At 59.0% G+C, this 16,176-nt stretch overlaps 1 protein-coding gene across 3 annotated transcripts in view; it reads left to right on the top strand.

Moving 5' to 3' along the window:
• Nucleotides 1–10,555: 10,555 nt before the first annotated feature.
• PRKCA (protein kinase C alpha) overlaps nt 10,556–16,176 on the top strand; it is a 315,869-nt gene continuing 310,248 nt past the window's right edge. The window contains exon 1 of one of the 3 annotated variants that reach the window (XM_050920648.1): nt 10,556–10,758. In XM_050920648.1, the coding sequence (XP_050776605.1) occupies nt 10,586–10,758 (173 nt within the window). In that variant the 5' untranslated portion in view covers nt 10,556–10,585. The remainder of the gene's footprint in view (nt 10,759–16,176) is intronic. The other 2 variants (XM_050920649.1, XM_050920651.1) reach the window with 2 other exon arrangements.

Below are 16,176 nucleotides of genomic sequence, written 5' to 3'. Positions count from 1 at the left end.
GTTAACTATGTCAGGATATAATGTATGGGGCCAATCTATCCCAAGCAGGAGCACCAGCAAAAAGAAGATTGTGAACCACTGTAATAAACACATGCAGTATCCAAATAATAAATAACATAAATCTAGGTCTTTATTGCTGTATATTCTTGAAGGTTTTCTGTATTTGGCTAATATTATTGGGAGTAATAGTAAGAATTTTAGGGCCTTTTGCCACTGACCTCAAAGGGAGCTCTTAGGACCTGATCCTGAACAGCACCTAAGCACCTGTAACTGCCAACAGAGCCTATGCTAAAGATCTCTGGGTACTTAACACCTTAACAAACCTAACTAAAAACCAAATGAGAATGCAACAAAATTATACTACAAATTAGAAAAACCAATAGCCAAACCCACCATATCCCATCCAATGATGTACCAAACTTAAAGTCACCAAGACTCCGTTTCTTTCCTTCTTCCTAGTTCTCTTCTTTAATTCACTTCACAGGCATGTGTATGTTTGCTTTGATATAATGTAATTTTCAGTGTAAAGTCAATACACACAAGGAATTGCAATAGTGGAAGGAAAGGACAGAACAGATATAAGCAATTACTGATAAATTAGCTTGGTTTCATTACTTCAGGGAAAGTTACACTTACTCTGTGGATGCAAGGTTCCATGCCAGATTAGGAACAATAGGAAAACTTGATAAGGGAAGACCTAGGCCCAGATTTTTAAAGGTTTTTAGTCATTGCTGTGCTCAGCATTGCAAAGCCTAACTGATTTCAGAGCCTAAATCTCATTTCCAAAAGGGATGTAGGTGCTTACAAGCCAAAATCCCAAAAATGATATTTAGGCTTCTAAATCAGTTATACACTGTTATGGTGAGCATATTAACACCGAACTACTTCTAAAAATCTGGTCCCTTAACTATTATTTCCAGAAAGATCTATATAAAATGAGAAATGGATAAAGGTAATTAAATATTTAGCTAAAGATAAAACTTCCAGAAAAGGTGATGGATTTGCTGTGCTGTTCCAACAATGAAATACTGTATTAACATTAAACATACAAAAGACTGTTAGATGTCTATTCCCCTTCTTCTCATTTCTTCATATCCTGGCCTCAACTTTTAACAGGCTTCCCTCTCTCTGAATCTAGTTGTTCATTGTTACAGCATACATTAAGACAAGGTATTTAAACAAGTGAGTAGGCCCATGGGATTCAGCAAGGTATTTAAATAAGTAGTCCCATGACAAACTTCACAGGGACTGCTGTCAGTGAGCAATCTTTAAACATGTTTTAAAACCTAAAGAAGTTCCTCCACAAAAGCTTCACTAACCTGCATGGAAGGGTGGAAGAATCTTTCAGGTTATTTAACATGAACAAACCAACAAACTAACCCATATCTTAAAAGAATACTGTACATAAATGTTAGGAACCCTGTGTGATCAGTTGGATCACAGAACCCCCTTTGGGATCTGCCACCTGATGTGCCAAGCCTACCTCTGCCCCTGCTTTCCCTGCCAGCTTGGGACCCCCGCACCCTGTCTTGCTGAGCCAGACACGCCCGTCTGCTCCAACAAAGACCACAGTCTGAATCATGTCCCCAGATAGCTGTAGGCTTACCTGAAAGCAGCTAACAGAAGTGTTCCTGTCTTTAACACTCAGATGCCCAACTCCCAATGGGGTCTAAAACCAAATAAATCCGTTTTACCTTGTATAAAGCTTATACAGGGTAAACTCATAAATTGTTCGCCCACTATAACACTGATAGAGATATGCACAGTTGTTTGCTCCCCAGGTATTAATACATACTCTGAGTTAATTAATAAGTAAAAAGTGATTTTATTAAATAAGAAAGGAGGATTTAAGTGGTTCCAGGTAGTAACAGACAGAACAAGGTAAGTTACCAAGCAAAATAAAATAAAACACGCAAATCTATATCTAATCAAACTGAATACAGATAACCTCATCCTTAGAGATGCTTCAGTGAATTTTTTCCTCAGACTGGACACTTTCCAGGCCTGGGCACAATTCTTTCCCCTGGTACAGGTCTTGTTCCAGCCCAGTTGGTAGCTAGGGGATTCTTCATGGTGGCTCTCCCCTTTGTTCTGTTCTACCCATTTATATATCTTTTGCATAAGGCAGGAATCCTTTGTCCCTCTCTGGGTTCCCACCCACTCCTTCTCAATGGAAAGAGACCAGGTTAAAGATAGATTCCAGTTCAGGTGACATGATCACATGTCACTGTAAGACCCCAAGCCTTTATTCCTCCCAGCCTGACTCACAGGAAGGCTGCCTGCAAACAGAGCCATGCACAGTCAATTGTCCTGGTTGATGGGAGCCATCAAGATTCCAAACAACCATTAATTGCCCACACTTTGCATAATTACAACAGGCCCTCAGAGTCATATTTAATATTTCTAATTTTCAGATACAAGAGTATACAAATAGGATGACCACAGTCAGTAGATTATAAGCTTTGTAATGATACCTTACAAGAGACCTTTTGCATAAAGCATATTCCAGTTACATTATATTCACTGATTAGCATATTTTTATAAAATCATATAGAGTGCAACATCACACCTGGAAATTCCAAGGTAAGATTAAAATTTACAATAAATAAACAAGAAAAAATGAGTATTTAAATACACAACTAATAGCTATCCATGAACCTCAGCTCTGCCCCCGTAGTGCCACTAACTAGGTACAGTACAATAAGAGTATGCGCCTGACTGCAAGAGGTTCAGAGTACTTGCATATCCCTGTTTCTACATGTGGAAGGAATGTTCACCAATTCAGAAAATTAGGCCCTATTGCATTAATATTTTTGCTGTCATTAATGAGATAATTTTAGGTAATGGATTAAAAAATTAGCCCCAGTTTCTGGTTGTCAAGATTTATGCATTTGTTTCCTTTCTAGACTGTTTGTATTTTTATTGATGGTGGTGTTTTGCTTCATAAAGTGGAACCTTAACTTAGAATTTCTGAGCTTTCTAAAGCTTGTGGTTTTGGAGAAAGATATAACTTCCTCTTATTTCAGTTTGTTTATTTTTTGCCAGAGGTAACTAGAAGATTCTTTCAATCTTAACTCCACATAACTAAAGTGTCTGCCTGAGAATATATATTACACATATTTGTAAATGTTTACATATATATATATATATGTATATATATATACTTGTATTTAGGGTGACCAGATGTCCCGATTTTATAGGGACAGCCCTGATTTTTGGGTCTTTTTTTAAATATAGTTTCCTATTACACTCCACCCCCTGTCCTGATTTTTCACACTTGCTGTCTGGTCACCCTGCTTGTATTGGACTGGGATAATACGTATATATACACACATGTACATGAAAGAACCAGAAGCATTTGTACACAGTATAAATATGATGTAGGTCTTTGGCATTAATTGTGTGTTTGATACATGCTGTGTGCATACATGTGGGGGTAGATGTGTGCACAGAGGTGCCCTATGTGGGAATAGTTGAGTGTCCAGGTGTTTTGGGTATGTTTGTGTATGTTATATTTGGAGCTGTGTGTTGGGCAGGGTTTTTGTTGAGTTGGGGTGCTGTATTGCTTGGTTTTGTGGTGTGTTTGTTAGGGGCATTGTCAGAGGTGTCCTGCTGTGTGTTAAGCATATTGTAGGAAGGTGTGGTATTGTGTGGTGCACTGTGGGTATATGGTGGGTGCTGGCTGCACTCTATGTATGTGTTTGTTACATGTGTGATGGTGTGTGCACTGTGTATGTGCTTGTTCTAAGAGGTAGCAGGTCCCATCTGCACCGTGTGTTTGTTGGATGTGCGTGTTTTAGTGGGGGTGGGGTGATGTGTTGTGAGAGGCAGCAGATACTGGCTGCACTCTGTGTTTGTTGTAGTAGTGAGGGTAGTGTGTACAATATAGTGTGTATATGTACTTTAGTAGAAGTGGGTGTTCTGTGTGATGAAAGACAGCAAGGAGTGGATGTACTCTGTGTATGTGTTTACTGTGTGTGTGTGTATAATGTGGTGTGTAATGGATGTGTGCGTTGTGTGTGGTTAGAAGCAGGTTACACCTGCAGTCTGCGTATGTGTTTGTTGTAGCGGTGGGGTGTTACGGGTGTGGATTTGTGGGTGGTGGTGATGTGAGTATTGTTTAGCAGGGCACATTGTCAGTTGCACTCTGCTGTGTGGGATGGTGATGGATGGGTATATGTGTGTGGTGAGAGGTAGCAAGCACTGGCTGTACTGTCTTTGTGCGCATATGTGTTGTGGTGGGGGGGTTGTGCGTGTGAGGTGATGGAGGAAGTTGTGATGTGCGGTACGAATTGCAGTGTGTGTATATTTGTGTGTTCTGTTGGTGATGGGGTATTGTGGGGTTGTACTTTGTATGATGATGTGCGTTGTGGTGGTAGGGGGCTGTGTGCATAATGGATGTAGATGGGTGATAGGGGTTTGTGGTATTGTGCAGTATGGGTGTGTGATGCCAGCTGCACACTCTGTGTACCTTTATTGTGGTGCTCTATGTGTGAGATGCATGGGGGAGTAGTGTAGTGTAGGGTGATTGGTGCCAGCTGCACTCTGTGTGTATGTTTGTTGTATGTTGTAGTGGTGGGGTGGATTGTGCATCTGGATGTCTGTGTGTGTGTGTGAGGTGGGGTGACAGTGCAGTTGGTGCCACGTATATTTGTTGTGTGTTGTGCTGGGGTGGATTTTGGGTGTGGAGGTTTGTGTATGTGGTGCCAGTTCCATTTTGTATTGTGTAATTGTGGGTGGGGGAGTTGTGTGTCAGTTTTAGTGGGGGAGGATTTGTGTTTGTGTGTTGTCTAGTAAGGTGTGTGGTGCAAGTTGCACTCTGTGTGTGTCGTAGTTGGGCAGGCTGTTGATCGTGTGTGTTGTGTAGTAGGGTGTGAGGGTTCAGTTGCTCTGTTTGTGTTGTAGTGGGGGAGGGGAGAGATGTGTGTCTTGTGGAGGAGGGAGTTGTGTGTGTTGTGTAGTGGGATGTGTGGTGTCAGGTGCATTATGTGTGTTGTAGCGGGGGAGAAGGCTGTGTGTGTGTGTGTGTGCTGTAGTGGGGAGGCGGTTGGGTGTGTGTTGTGAAGTGGTGTGTGTGGTGCCAGTTGCACTGTGTGTTGTGGTGGGGCAGGTGATTGTGTATGGGAGGTAGGGTTGTGGTAGTGGTGGGGAAGGGCTGTGCAGTGTGTGGGGGAAGGGCTGTCCGGTGGGGGGGAGGGGCTATGTGTGGGGGAAGGGAAATGCAGTGGGGGTGTTGTGGGCGGGAGGGCTGAGTGGTGAATGTGGGGGGAAAGGGCTGTGCAGTGGGGAGGGAAGAGTTGTGTGGTGAGGTGTCTCGGGGAAGGGCTGTGTATTCAGGAGGAGGAAGTGTGTGGGGGGGAAGGGCTGTGTATTGGGGGAAGGGCTGCGCAGTGGGGAGGGAAGGGTTGGGTGGGGGAGGGCTGTGTATTAGGCTTGGGACAGTGTGTGTGGGGAAGGGGTGTTCGGGGGCAGTGTGTGTGCAGACGAGGTGTGCAGGGGGGCAGTGTGTGTGGAGGGAGGGCTGTGTATTAGGGAGGGGCAGTGTGTGAAGGAGGGAGCAGAGTGTGGGGGGGAAGGGGTACTGTGTGTGGGGAATCGCTCAGGTGTAGGGGAAGGGCTGTGTATTATCGAGGGGGCAGTGTGTGTGTGGGAGGGGTGTGTAGGAGGGGGCAGAGTGCGGAGGGAAGGGGTGTGGGGGGAGGTGCAGTGTGTAGGGGAAATCTCTGTGTGGTGGGGGGATGGGTTGTATGGTGGGGGAGGGCTGTAAATTAGGGAGGGATTAGTGTGTAGAGGGAAGGAGTGCGGGAGGGGGCAGTGTGTGGGGGGGAGGCTGTGTATTAGGGAGAGGGCAGTGTGTGGAGGGAAGGAGTGTGGGAGTGAATCGCTGTGTGGTGGGGGAGAGCTGTATATTAGGGAGGAGTTAGTGTGGGGGCAGTGTGTAGGGGGAAAGGGTGTGTAGGAGGGGCAGTGTGTGGAGGGACAAATTGCTGTGTGGTGGGGGAGAGCTGTGTATTAGGGAGGGGGCAGAGTATGGAGGGAAGGGGTGTGGGGGGAGGGGGCAGGGTGTTGGGGCGAATTGCTGTGTGGTGGGGGAGGGCTGTGTATTAGGGAGGGAGCAGTGTGTGTGTGGAGGGAAGAGGTGTCGGAGGGGGTAGGGTGTAGGGACGAATCACTGTGTATTGGGGGGGCAGTGTGTGTGTGGAGGGAAGGGGTGTGGGCGGAGGGGCGAATCACTGTGTGGTGGGGGAGGGCTGTGTATTCGGGAGGGGCAGAGTGTGGAGGGAAGGTGTGTGGGGGCAGGGCTGTGTATTAGGGATGGGTTTGTGTGGGGGGCAGTGTGCAGGGGGAAGGGGTGTGCAGGAGGGGCAGTGTGTGTGTGGAGGGAAAGGGTGTGGGGGGTGGGGGCAGTGTGTAGGGGAGAATCTCTGTGTGGTGGGGGGATGGGTTGTGTGGTGCAGTAGGGCTGTGTATTAGGGAGAGGGCAGTGTGTGTGTTGGGGGGAGAGGACAGTGTGTAGGGGCAAATTGCTGTGTATTAGGGAGGGGGCAGTGTGTAGAGGGAATGGGTGTGCGGGGCAGGGGGCAGTGTGTGTAGAGGGAAGGGGTGTGGGGGTGAATCGCTGTGTGGTGGGGGAGGGCTGTGTATCAGGGAGGGGGCAGTGTGTGTGTGTGTGTGTGTGGAGGGAAGCGGTGTGGGGGCGAATCTGTGTGGTGGTGAGCAGTGCATAGGGGGAAGGGGTGTTGGAGGTGCAGTGTGTGTGTGTGGAGGGAAGCGGTGTGGTGGTGGGCAGTGCATAGGGGGAAGGGGTGTCGGAGGGGGCTCTGTGTGTGTGTGTGTGTGTGTGTGGAGGGAAGCGGTGTGGTGGTGGGCAGTGCATAGGGGAAGGGGTGTCGGAGGGGGCTGTGTGTGTGTGTGGAGGGAAGCGGTGTGGTGATGGGCAGTGCATAGGGGGAAGGGGTGCCGGAGGGGGATATGTGTGTGTGTGTGTGTGTGTGGAGGGAAGCGGTGTGGTGGTGGGTAGTGCGTAGGGAGAAAGGGGGCGGAGGGGGCTCTGTGTGTGTGTGTAGGGAAGCGGTGTGGTGGTGGGCAGTGCATAGGGGGAAGGGGTACCGGAGGGGACTCTGTGTGTGTGTGTGTGTGTGTGTGTGGAAGGAAGCGGTGTGGTGGTGGGCAGTGCATAGGGGGAAGGGGTGCCAGAAGGGCCTGTGTGTGTGTGTGTGGAGGGAAGCGGTGTGGTGGTGGGCAGTGCATAGGGGGAAGGGGTGTCGGAGGGGGCAGTGTGTGTGTGTGTGTGTGTGTGTGTGTGTGTGTGTGGAGGGAAGCGGTGTGGTGCTGGGCAGTGCATAGGGGGAAGGGGTGTCGGAGGGGGCAGTGTGTGTGTGTGTGTGTGTGTGGAGGGAAGCGGTGTGGTGGTGGGCAGTGCATAGGGGGAAGGGGTGTCGGAGGGGCAGTGTGTGTGTGTGGAGGGAAGCGGTGTGGTGGTGGGCAGTGCACAGGGGGAAGGGGTGTCGAGGGGGCTGTGTGTGTGTGTGTGTGTGTGGAGGGAAGCGGTGTGGTGGTGGGCAGTGGGTAGGGGGAAGGGATGTTGGAGGGGGCAGTGTGTGTGTGTGTGTGTGTGTGGAGGGAAGCGGTGTGGTGGTGGGCAGTGCATAGGGGGAAGGGGTGCCGGAGGGGGCAGTGTGTGTGTGTGTGTGTGTGTGTGGAGGGAAGCGGTGTGGTGGTGGGCAGTGCATAGGGGGAAGGGGTGCCGGAGGGGGCAGTGTGTGTGTGTGTGTGGAGGGAAGCGGTGTGGTGGTGGGCAGGGCATAGGGGGAAGGGGTGTCGGAGGGGGCAGTGTGTGTGTGTGTGTGTGTGTGTGTGTGTGTGTGGAGGGAAGCGGTGTGGTGGTGAGCTGTGCATAGAGGGAAGGGGTGTCGGAGGGGGCTCTGTGTGTGTGTGGAGGGAAGCGGTGTGGTGATGGGCAGTGCATAGGGGGAAGGGGTGCCGGAGGGGGCTCTGTGTGTGTGTGTGTGTGGAGGGAAGCGGTGTGGTGGTGGGCAGTGCGTAGGGGGAAGGGGTGCCGGAGGGGGGTGTGTGTGTCTGTGTGTGTGGAGGGAAGCGGTGTGGTGGTGGGCAGTGCGTAGGGGGAAGGGGTGCCGGAGGGGGGTGTGTGTGTCTGTGTGTGTGGAGGGAAGCGGTGTGGTGGTGGGCAGTGCGTAGGGGGAAGGGGTGCCGGAGGGGGCAGTGTGTGTGTGTGTGTGTGTGTGTGTAGGGAAGCGGTGTGGTGGTGGGCAGTGCATAGGGGGAAGGGGTGTCGGAGGGGGCAGTGTGTGTGTGTGTAGGGAAGCGGTGTGATGGTGGGCAGTGCATAGGGGGAAGGGGTGCCGGAGGGGGCAGTGTGTGTGTGTGTGTGTGTGTGTGTGTGTGTGTGGAGGGAAGCGGTGTGGTGGTGGGCAGTGCATAAGGGAGAAGGGGTGTCGGAGGGGGCAGTGTGTGTGTGTGTGTGTGTGTGTGGAGGGAAGCGGTGTGGTGGTGGGCAGTGCATAGGGGGAAGGGGTGTCGGAGGGGGCAGTGTGTGTGTGTGTGTGTGTGTGTGTGTGTGTGTGTGTGTAGGGAAGCGGTGTGGTGGTGGGCAGTGCATAGGGGGAAGGGGTGTCGGAGGGGCTCTGTGTGTGTGTGTGGAGGGAAGCGGTGTGGTGGTGGGCAGTGCATAGGGGGAAGGGGTGCCGGAGGGGGCAGTGTGTGTGTGTGTGTGTGTGTGTGTGTGTGTGGAGGGAAGCGGTGTGGTGGTGGGCAGTGCATAGGGGGAAGGGGTGTCGGAGGGGGCAGTGTGTGTGTGTGTGTGTGTGTGTGTGTGTGTGTAGGGAAGCGGTGTGGTGGTGGGCAGTGGGTAGGGGGAAGGGGTGTCGGAGGGGCTCTGTGTGTGTGTGTGGAGGGAAGCGGTGTGGTGGTGGGCAGTGCATAGGGGGAAGGGGTGCCGGAGGGGGGCAGTGTGTGTGTGTGTGGAGGGAAGCGGTGTGGTGGTGGGCAGTGCATAGGGGGAAGGGATGTTGGAGGGGCTCTGTGTGTGTGTGTGTGGAGGGAAGCGGTGTGGTGCTGGGCAGTGCATAGGGGGAAGGGGTGCCGGAGGGGTGTGTGTGTGTGTGTGTGGAGGGAAGCGGTGTGGTGGTGGGCAGTGCATAGGGGGAAGGGGTGTCGGAGGGGGCAGTGTGTGTGTGTGTGTGTGTGTGGAGGGAAGCGGTGTGGTGGTGGGCAGTGCATAGGGGGAAGGGGTGCCGGAGGGGGCTCTGTGTGTGTGTGTGTGTGTGTGTGTGTGTGTGTGTGTGTGTAGGGAAGCGGTGTGGTGGTGGGCAGTGCATAGGGGGAAGGGGTGTCGGAGGGTGTGTGTGTGTGTGTGTGGAGGGAAGCGGTGTGGTGGTGGGCAGTGCATAGGGGGAAGGGGTGCCGGAGGGGGCTGTGTGTGTGTGTGTGTGTGTGTGTGTGTGTGTGTGTGTAGGGAAGCGGTGTGGTGGTGGGCAGTGCATAGGGGGAAGGGGTGTCGGAGGGGCTCTGTGTGTGTGTGTGTGTGTGTGTGTGTGTGTGGAGGGAAGCGGTGTGGTGGTGGGCAGTGCATAGGGGGAAGGGGTGCCGGAGGGGGCTCTGTGTGTGTGTGTGTGTGTGTGTGTGTGTGTGTGTGTGTGTGGAGGGAAGCGGTGTGGTGGTGGGCAGTGGGTAGGGGGAAGGGGTGTCGGAGGGGACTCTGTGTGTGTGTGTGTGTGTGTGTGTGTGGAGGGAAGCGGTGTGGTGGTGGGCAGTGCATAGGGGGAAGGGGTGTCGGAGGGGGCAGTGTGTGTGTGTGTGTGTGTGTGGAGGGAAGCGGTGTGGTGGTGGGCAGTGCATAGGGGGAAGGGGTGCCGGAGGGGGCTCTGTGTGTGTGTGTGTGTGTGTGTGTGTAGGGAAGCGGTGTGGTGGTGGGCAGTACATAGGGGGAAGGGGTGCCGGAGGGGGCAGTGTGTGTGTGTGTGTGTGTGTGTGTGGAGGGAAGCGGTGTGGTGGTGGGCAGTGCATAGGGGGAAGGGGTGTCGGAGGGTGTGTGTGTGTGTGCGTGGAGGGAAGCGGTGTGGTGGTGGGCAGTGCATAGGGGGAAGGGGTGTCGGAGGGGCTCTGTGTGTGTGTGTGGAGGGAAGCGGTGTGGTGGTGGGCAGTGCATAGGGGGAAGGGGTGCCGGAGGGGCAGTGTGTGTGTGTGTGTGTGTGTGTGGAGGGAAGCGGTGTGGGGGCAGGCCTGACACGGGGCGTGCGGGGTGCAGACCGCAGGGAGCAGGACGCGGCGCACCGGGCCCGGCCCGGACCTGCCGGCCTTGCGCCCGCCCAGCGCCGGCGAGTCTCGCCCCGCCCGCCGGGCCGCGGCAGGGGGCTCAGTGAGCGCACGGGCGGAGCAGCCGGGCTGGGATCCTCCTCCCGCCCCCTACGCGCGGCTCGCACGTCAGGAGCCGGAGCCGGAGCCGGAGCCCGAGCAGGAGGCAGCGCCCAGCCCAGCCGCTGCCAGAGGCTCGGCGGCTGCCGGACGGGGCGGACGGCGGCTCCCGGCTCAGCCCGGCTGCCGGCGGGAGCAGCGAGGGGGCGCCATGGCCGACGTGTTCCCGGGCCCCGAGCCCGGCGCGGACCCGGACGTGGTGCAGCGCTTCGCTCGCAAGGGAGCCTTGCGGCAGAAGAACGTGCACGAGGTGAAGGAGCATAAATTCACCGCGCGCTTCTTCAAGCAGCCCACGTTCTGCAGCCACTGCACCGACTTCATCTGGTGAGAGCCCCCCACACCGCCCCTGCCCCCTATACCGCCCCCCGGGCAACTCCCCTCCCGCAGCCCTGCACCGACTTCATCTGGTGAGAGCCCCCCACACCGCCCCTGCCCCCTATACCGCCCCCCGGGCAACTCCCCTCCTGCACCGACTTCATCTGGTGAGAGCCCCCCACACCGCCCCTGCCCCTTATACCGCCCCCCGGGCAACTCCCCTCCCGCAGCCCTGCACCGACTTCATCTGGTGAGAGCCCCCCACACCGCCCCTGCCCCCTATACCGCCCCCTGGGCAACTCCCCTCCCGCAGCCCTGCACCGACTTCATCTGGTGAGAGCCCCCCACACCGCCCCTGCCCCTTATACCGCCCCCCGCGCAGCTCCCCTCCTGCACCGACTTCATCTGGTGAGAGCCCCCCACACCGCCCCTGCCCCCTATACCGCCCCCCGGGCAACTCCCCTCCCGCAGCCCTGCACCGACTTCATCTGGTGAGAGCCCCCACACCGCCCCTGCCCCCTATACCGCCCCCCCGGGCAACTCCCCTCCTGCAGCCCTGCACCGACTTCATCTGGTGAGAGCCCCCCACACCGCCCCTGCCCCTTATACCGCCCCCCGGGCAACTCCCCTCCTGCAGCCCTGCACCGACTTCATCTGGTGAGAGCCCCCCACACCGCCCCTGCCCCCTATACCACCCCCCGGGCAGCTCCCCTCCTGCACCGACTTCATCTGGTGAGAGCCCCCCACACCGCCCCTGCCCCTTATACCGCCCCCCGGGCAACTCCCCTCCTGCACCGACTTCATCTGGTGAGAGCCCCCACACCGCCCCTGCCCCTTATACCGCCCCCCGGGCAACTCCCCTCCCGCAGCCCTGCACCGACTTCATCTGGTGAGAGCCCCCCACACCGCCCCTGCCCCTTATACCGCCCCCCGGGCAACTCCCCTCCCGCAGCCCTGCACCGACTTCATCTGGTGAGAGCCCCCCACACCGCCCCTGCCCCTTATACCGCCCCCCGGGCAACTCCCCTCCCGCAGCCCTGCACCGACTTCATCTGGTGAGAGCCCCCCACACCGCCCCTGCCCCCTATACCGCCCCCTGGGCAACTCCCCTCCCGCAGCCCTGCACCGACTTCATCTGGTGAGAGCCCCCCACACCGCCCCTGCCCCCTATACCGCCCCCCGGGCAACTCCCCTCCCGCAGCCCTGCACCGACTTCATCTGGTGAGAGCCCCCACACCGCCCCTGCCCCCTATACCGCCCCCCCGGGCAACTCCCCTCCTGCAGCCCTGCACCGACTTCATCTGGTGAGAGCCCCCCACACCGCCCCTGCCCCTTATACCGCCCCCCGGGCAACTCCCCTCCTGCAGCCCTGCACCGACTTCATCTGGTGAGAGCCCCCCACACCGCCCCTGCCCCCTATACCACCCCCCGGGCAGCTCCCCTCCTGCACCGACTTCATCTGGTGAGAGCCCCCCACACCGCCCCTGCCCCTTATACCGCCCCCCGGGCAACTCCCCTCCTGCACCGACTTCATCTGGTGAGAGCCCCCACACCGCCCCTGCCCCTTATACCGCCCCCCGGGCAACTCCCCTCCCGCAGCCCTGCACCGACTTCATCTGGTGAGAGCCCCCCACACCGCCCCTGCCCCTTATACCGCCCCCCGGGCAACTCCCCTCCCGCAGCCCTGCACCGACTTCATCTGGTGAGAGCCCCCCACACCGCCCCTGCCCCTTATACCGCCCCCCGGGCAACTCCCCTCCCGCAGCCCTGCACCGACTTCATCTGGTGAGAGCCCCCCACACCGCCCCTGCCCCCTATACCGCCCCCCGGGCAACTCCCCTGCCGCAGCCCTGCACCGACTTCATCTGGTGAGAGCCCCCCACACCGCCCCTGCCCCCTATACCGCCCCCCGGGCAACTCCCTTCCTGCAGCCCTGCACCGACTTCATCTGGTGAGAGCCCCCCACACCGCCCCTGCCCCCTATACCGCCCCCCGGGCAACTCCCCTCCCGCAGCCCTGCACCGACTTCATCTGGTGAGAGCCCCCCACACCGCCCCTGCCCCCTATACCGCCCCCCGGGCAACTCCCCTCCCGCAGCCCTGCACCGACTTCATCTGGTGAGAGACCCCCACACCGCCCCTGCCCCTTATACCGCCCCCCGGGCAACTCCCCTCCCACAGCCCTGCACCGACTTCATCTGGTGAGAGCCCCCCACACCGCCCCTGCCCCCTATACCGCCCCCGGGCAACTCCCCTCCCGCAGCCCTGCACCGACTTCATCTGGTGAGAGCCCCCCACACCGCCCCTGCCCCCTATACCGCCCCCCGGGCAACTCCCCTCCTGCAGCCCTGCACCGACTTCATCTGGTGAGAGCCCCCCACACCGCCCCTGCCCCTTATACCGCCCCCCGGGCAACTCCCCTCCCGCAGCCCTGCACCGACTTCATCTGGTGAGAGCCCCCCACACCGCCCCTGCCCCCTATACCGCCCCCCGGGCAACTCCCCTCCCGCAGCCCTGCACCGACTTCATCTGGTGAGAGCCCCCCACACCGCCCCTGCCCCTTATACCGCCCTCCGGGCAACTCCCCTCCTGCAGCCCTGCACCGACTTCATCTGGTGAGAGCCCCCCACACCGCCCCTGCCCCTTATACCGCCCCCGGGCAACTCCCCTCCCGCAGCCCTGCACCGACTTCATCTGGTGAGAGACCCCCACACCGCCCCTGCCCCTTATACCGCCCCCCGGGCAACTCCCCTCCTGCATCGACTTCATCTGGTGAGAGCCCCCCACACCGCCCCTGCCCCCTATACCGCCCCCCGGGCAACTCCCTTCCTGCAGCCCTGCACCGACTTCATCTGGTGAGAGCCCCCCACACCGCCCCTGCCCCCTATACCGCCCCCCGGGCAACTCCCCTCCTGCACCGACTTCATCTGGTGAGAGACCCCACACCGCCCCTGCCCCTTATACCGCCCCCCGGGCAACTCCCCTCCTGCAGCCCTGCACCGACTTCATCTGGTGAGAGCCCCCCACACCGCCCCTGCCCCTTATACCGCCCCCCGGGCAACTCCCCTCCTGCAGCCCTGCACCGACTTCATCTGGTGAGAGCCCCCCACACCGCCCCTGCCCCCTATACCGCCCCCCGGGCAGCTCCCCTCCTGCAGCCCTGCACCGACTTCATCTGGTGAGAGACCCCCACACCGCCCCTGCCCCTTATACCGCCCCCCGGGCAACTCCCCTCCCGCAGCCCTGCACCGACTTCATCTGGTGAGAGCCCCCCACACCGCCCCTGCCCCCTATACCGCCCCCCGGGCAACTCCCCTCCCGCAGCCCGGCACCGACTTCATCTGGTGAGAGCCCCCCACACCGCCCCTGTCCCTTATACCGCCCCCCGTGCAACTCCCCTCCCGCAGCCCTGCACCGACTTCATCTGGTGAGAGCCCCCCACACCGCCCCTGCCCCCTATACCACCCCCCGGGCAACTCCCCTCCTGCACCGACTTCATCTGGTGAGAGCCCCCCACACCGCCCCTGTCCCTTATACCGCCCCCCGGGCAACTCCCCTCCTGCACCGACTTCATCTGGTGAGAGCCCCCCACACCGCCCCTGCCCCTTATACCACGCCCCGGGCAACTCCCCTCCTGCAGCCCTGCACCGACTTCATCTGGTGAGAGACCCCCACACCGCCCCTGCCCCTTATACCGCCCCCCGGGCAACTCCCCTCCCGCAGCCCTGCACCGACTTCATCTGGTGAGAGCCCCCCACACCGCCCTGCCCCTTATACCGTCCCCCGGGCAACTCCCCTCCTGCAGCCCTGCACCGACTTCATCTGGTGAGAGCCCCCCACACCGCCCCTGCCCCTTATACCGCCCCCCGGGCAACTCCCCTCCCGCAGCCCTGCACCGACTTCATCTGGTGAGAGACCCCCACACCGCCCCTGCCCCTTATACCGCCCCCCGGGCAACTCCCCTCCCACAGCCCTGCACCGACTTCATCTGGTGAGAGACCCCCACACCGCCCCTGCCCCCTATACCGCCCCCCGGGCAACTCCCCTCCTGCACCGACTTCATCTGGTGAGAGCCCCCCACACCGCCCCTGCCCCTTATACCGCCCCCGGGCAACTCCCCTCCCGCAGCCCTGCACCGACTTCATCTGGTGAGAGCCCCCCACACCGCCCCTGCCCCCTATACCGCCCCCCGGGCAGCTGCCCTCCTGCAGCCCTGCACCGACTTCATCTGGTGAGAGCCCCCCACACCGCCCCTGCCCCCTATACCGCCCCCCGGGCAGCTCCCCTCCTGCAGCCCTGCACCGACTTCATCTGGTGAGAGCCCCCCACACCGCCCCTGCCCCCTATACCGCCCCCCGGGCAACTCCCCTCCCGCAGCCCTGCACCGACTTCATCTGGTGAGAGACCCCCACACCGCCCCTGCCCCTTATACCGCCCCCCGGGCAACTCCCCTCCTGCACCGACTTCATCTGGTGAGAGCCCCCCACACCGCCCCTGCCCCTTATACCGCCCCCCGGGCAACTCCCCTCCCGCAGCCCTGCACCGACTTCATCTGGTGAGAGCCCCCCACACCGCCCCTGCCCCTTATACCGCCCCCCGGGCAACTCCCCTCCCGCAGCCCTGCACCGACTTCATCTGGTGAGAGCCCCCCACACCGCCCCTGCCCCTTATACCGCCCTCCGGGCAACTCCCCTCCCGCAGCCCTGCACCGACTTCATCTGGTGAGAGCCCCCCACACCGCCCCTGCCCCTTATACCGCCCCCCGGGCAACTCCCCTCCCGCAGCCCTGCACCGACTTCATCTGGTGAGAGCCCCCCACACCGCCCCTGCCCCTTATACCGCCCCCTGGGCAACTCCCCTCCCACAGCCCTGCACCGACTTCATCTGGTGAGAGACCCCCACACCGCCCCTGCCTCCTATACCGCGCCCCGGGCAACTCCCGTCCCGCAGCCCTGCACCGACTTCATCTGATGAGAGCCCCCCACACCGCCCCTGCCCCTTATACCGCCCCCCGGGCAACTCCCCTCCTGCAGCCCTGCACCGACTTCATCTGGTGAGAGCCCCCCACACCGCCCCTGCCCCTTATACCGCCCCCCGGGCAACTCCCCTCCCGCAGCCCTGCACCGACTTCATCTGGTGAGAGACCCCCACACCGCCCCTGCCCCTTATACCGCCCCCCGGGCAACTCCCCTCCCGCAGCCCTGCACCGACTTCATCTGGTGAGAGCCCCCCACATCGTCCCTGCCGCTGTCCCCTCTGCCGCCCCCCGTGCAACTCCCCTCCTGCAGCCCTGCACCAACTTCATCTGGTGAGAGACCCCCCACACCGCCCCTGACCTTGTCCCCTCTGCCACCCCCCGTGCAACTCCCCTCCTGCAGCCCTGCATCAACTTCATCTGGTGAGAGACCCCCACATCGCCCCTGCCCCT

Source organism: Gopherus flavomarginatus, chromosome 12 (assembly GCF_025201925.1).
Source record: "Gopherus flavomarginatus isolate rGopFla2 chromosome 12, rGopFla2.mat.asm, whole genome shotgun sequence".
Lineage (NCBI taxonomy): Eukaryota > Metazoa > Chordata > Testudines > Testudinidae > Gopherus > Gopherus flavomarginatus.
The sequence above is the reverse complement of the archived record's forward strand: the minus strand, read 5'-3'. Positions and strand labels throughout refer to the sequence as shown.